Source organism: Telopea speciosissima, chromosome 2, assembly GCF_018873765.1.
Source record: "Telopea speciosissima isolate NSW1024214 ecotype Mountain lineage chromosome 2, Tspe_v1, whole genome shotgun sequence".
NCBI lineage: Eukaryota > Viridiplantae > Streptophyta > Magnoliopsida > Proteales > Proteaceae > Telopea > Telopea speciosissima.
The window spans coordinates 46,638,084-46,642,603 of NC_057917.1; the positions used below are offsets into that span (position 1 = coordinate 46,638,084).

A 4,520-nucleotide genomic window follows, 5' to 3' on the forward strand; every position below is an offset into this window, starting at 1 on the left:
GCGTATGCCTACGGGAGGATCATACACTACATAGAAGATAAAATTACCTACACTTCAACGATAGTGATTGGATCAAACACTTAAACTATTTTACGGCGTGTTTCTCATTAGGCATCAAGCTAGGTGTGCATGCTGATTGGCTGTGTGTATGATATGCATGGTTGCTTCATCTTTAATATGTTTAATTAATGGAATTGAACTTTATATATAAGAGAACATGATCAGCTATGTATATTGATAATATTAAGAAGGAGATATGTATATTGTAGGATGTTTTACCTATATAATTCTTCATATTGATTGATTTATGGAATTGATTCGGGTGGTGACCGGCCAACCATTATTTTGGTATCACACCCGCCGTATTGTTATTTGGTATGGGTGTAAGCTGGAGAGACGAGAGAATAGTGACCTCTGGATTAGGCACTATGGACTCGATCTCCAGGCTACACCCGCACAGTGTGGGATTGTAAATATAAATATTTTATTCAATAGTTGTTTGCTAGCTAGGAAGTGATGTACCCAGTACTACGACCCTTTCAACAGGGGTGTAGATGTCAGGCAAACCCATGGGTCCCGACCAAATTTTGGGGTAGCCCACCGCGAAGTCATCGTCGTATTTTAGTGAAGCCAGGATGGTGTCTATATTGGGGGCTCGCGGATAACTCGGTGAGTGAGTCCGGTCTTGCGGGTTTCCTTGGTAACATGGGGTTGACAAGGTCGAAATACCATCTATTTATGGTACTGTTATTTGTCATTATGGTACCATTTTTTGATGATGCTGCCTATGTTATTATAGTGCTTGACCTAACTTAGAATCTTGTTGCTGGGTAGAAAATTGAAAAAAAGTATTCATGCATCATATATAATGTGCATACTTTAGCATGCATCGATGGTGTATCTATTGTTGTATACTGTGAATGGTTTGATCGCTCGCTGGGCTTTGTAAGTTTATCCCTCGGGAAACCTTATTTTTAAATATGGATACAAGGGTAGCGTACACAGTTGAGGGTGATTCGGCGCTACCCTTTGGCGAGGACTTTGAGGCTTGGAGTGCTCAGCCAGAGTCTGAGCCAGTGTCGGGTTATCTTTACGATGAGTGCGTTCATGAGGGTTATTAGTTTGAGCTTGGAGCTTAAACTTTGGATTTGATATTTTGTACTTGTGAATTTGGGGATGGATGTAATAATGACATAATACTTGACTTTCTTCTTTTACTCTGATATGGTGATTAGTACTAGAGTTATACTTGTGAACTGAGGTATTTGAGTTAAACTGTTTAATTTACTTATAAGGTATCACATAGAACTCTTAATCAATTGTGATCATTATGTTTATATTCTTCCGCCATAACTCTGATTTCTTCTTATTCATTGAATGAGATGTCGGATAGTGTTTATGACACAACAAAGTATGTCGATCCTGTTGTTCGGTGTGGAATACATGGGTATTCCCGTTACATTTTCCTGAGTTGAGGGATGGGGGTGTGATAGTATGGTATCAGAGCGACTTTTGCCCTGCCCTGTATACTACCAGATCTGATCTATCTGGATCCATTTTGCATTAAGATTCGAAATATAATAATTTTAACAAACATAAATAAGAAAATTAAGGTAGAGACATGTTGATGATTGAAATTAAAATTGCATTAGGTAAAAATTAATTTTACATAGTTAGGCCGTCCAAGGCCGACATAACCTGAATAACATTGTATGGAATAAACATGAAAAAGTACAAGTGGATGCTATAAAGATTACTAATGGGTTTCAAAAGATGAAACCCATGGAGTTTACTGGGCTAAACAAAGATCCATTGCACCCGGCAGTGTGGGTCCGGGAAATGGAGAAGACCTTCACAATGATTGATTGTACCGAAGATTGTAAGATTTGGTGTGCCGCCTACATGTTGAAAGGCGAAGTGGATGATTGGTGGAGATCTACAGAGCCTAACCTTATTGTTACCCATCCTAACCTTACATGGGAATAGTTCAAGGAGGCCTTCTTTAAAAATTACTTTTCGAAGAGTTACTGAGAAAGGAAAGCGGCGGAGTTCATGGATGTCTCTCAAGGATCCAAATCAGTCCTTGAGTACCAGTAGAAGTTTGAGGAGCTGCTCCATTTCGCTCCTATTCATTTAAAGGATGATGTTGAAAAGGGCAAGAGGTTTGAGAAAGGTTTAAGGCCTAGAATAAGCTCAATCTTAGTGTCTCATGGGGCCCAAACCTATGCTAAGATGGTTCAAGTAGCTAAGTCCATTGAGGACAGATAGAGGAACTCTTACCTTGCTCAATCTAGTCATGGAAAGAGGACGGACACGACATCATTTAACCATGAACCGAACAAGTTTCCTCAAGCATAGTACTTGAGCTATGCTCCTACCTATTACAAGCATGCGGATTCAACTCAGCCTGCTTAGTTTGTAGCTTCTTCCCTACCTACTGGTGGTACTGTATGGTGTTACAATTATAACAAGCATGGGCATATCTCCAGGGCTTACCCTCAGTCTAAGCCTTGGGTGTTACGGACAATAGCTTAGCCTTCAGCTTTGCAAGAATCTCATTCCAAACCAGTTGGCAAACCCCCTGTGCCGACATAGGGTAATAAGATCCCAGCCCAAGCATACATTATGACTGATGCTGAGGCAAAGGCAACACCTGGAGTGCTGACGGGCAACACCCTGACTTTAAACTACTTGAGTTAACGTTTTGCATCATGTCATTTCACGCATGCATGATGGTATGATATAATTGTAACATATACCATTTCTATTGCTTCTATCCTTGCTTACGTCCCCTTTGACTTGGGAGCATCACATTCTTTTGTATCCTCTTCTTTTGCCAAGAAATTGAGTATTAGCCTAAAGAGTCTAATGCAAGGATTAGCGGTTAATACACCTACCAGACGAGTGGTTGGCTTAGACACAATTTATGAACCATGTCCCGTACAAATCAGTGTTCGAGATATGATTGCACACCTCGTGGAGTTGGACATGAAGGACTTTGATGCAATTTTGGGTATTGATTGGTTGGCTGCCTATAAGGCAAATCTAGCATGTGCGGAACAATAAATTGTTTTCAAACCCACCGATGGAGAAGAGTTTGTATTCAAAGGTGATAGGAAGAAGAAATCCAAGAGGCTTGTAATTTTGACTCTTCAAGCGAAGAGACTTATGGATCAAGGATGTGAATGCTACCTAGCATCCATAATTGACACAAAGGCTAAGGTGAAGAATCACCCCAATTTCTAGTGTGTCTCCATGGGGAGCACCGGTCCTCTTCGTCAAGAAGAAGGATGAGAGCATGAGGATGTGCATCGATTATAGGGAGCTTAAGAAGCTCATAATCAAGAACAAGTATCCACTACCTAGAATTGATGATTTATTTCATCAGCCTCAGGGAGCTAGAGTATTCTCCAAGATAGACTTGAGGTCTAGGTATCACCAATTGGAGATTAAAGAGAGTGACATTAGCAAGACAGCATTCCGATCACGCTATTGTTACTACGAGTTTTGGTGATGTCTTTTGGTTTGACTAATGCCCCAGCTGCGGTCATGGAGTTGATGAACCGGGTACTCCAAGATGTGCTAGACAAGTGTGTGATTGTGTTTATTGATGACATCCTGGTTTACTCAAAATCTGAGGAGGAGCATGCGGTACATCTCAGGATGGTATTGCAGCGGTTGAGAGAGAAGAAGTTGTATGCAAAATATAGCAAGTGTGGGTTTTGGCTCTCACAAGTGGCCTTCCTAGGCCATGTGGTTTTAGTTGAAGGAATCAAAGTTGATCTGGGCAAGGTAAAAGCTGTAATGGAATGGGAAGCACCAAAGAATACTGGAGAGATCCGTAGTTTTTTGGGATTGGCTGGTTATTATCGGCGCTTTATCGAGAACTTCTCATGCATAACAGCCCCCATGACCAAATTGACCCGAAAATGAGTGAAGTTTATTTGGTCTGAGGAATGTGAGAAGAGTCTCCAAGAGTTAAAACAGAAGTTGAGTTCGGCACCAGTCTTGACACTACCTGATGGCACAGGAGGGATGACTGTCTACAGTGATGCTTTAAGACTGGGATTGGGATGCATGTTGATGCAAAATGGAAAGGTTGTGGCTTACGCCTCGAGACAGTTGAAGGACTATGAGAAAAACTACCCCACTCATGACCTTGAGTTGGCGGCAATTGTTTTTGCATTAAAGATTTGGTGCCACTACTTGTATGGCAAGAGGAGTGAGATCTACAGGGGTTCCATCAATATTTCAATTCATTCTAAAGTTGAGTTGAGTAGTGGAAAACTGGATGTGGAAGTTATTATAGAAGTATCAAGTAGACTAAATGTAATGTGAATTCATGTTGTGTGGCCCTAGACTAAGGTTTATTGTATTAGGAGAGATATACTGGGTTTGGACCTTTAAATTTTAGAAGTACAAATTTGGAGTTCAAGGATCATGAGTTTTTCTATCACGCCAGACCGAATTGAGCTTGAATTTGATGTGGGCTACGTGCGTAATGGGATCAAGACTGTTCT

At 40.9% G+C, this 4,520-nt stretch overlaps 1 protein-coding gene across 1 annotated transcript; it reads left to right on the forward strand.

The window, feature by feature from the left end:
* The first annotated feature begins 3,549 nt into the window (after positions 1 to 3,549).
* LOC122650769 (uncharacterized mitochondrial protein AtMg00860-like) lies at positions 3,550 to 3,933 on the forward strand. The gene has a single exon (XM_043844153.1). The coding sequence runs from the start codon at positions 3,550 to 3,552 to the stop codon at positions 3,931 to 3,933; it is 384 nt and encodes a 127-aa protein (XP_043700088.1).
* Positions 3,934 to 4,520: the final 587 nt, after the last annotated feature.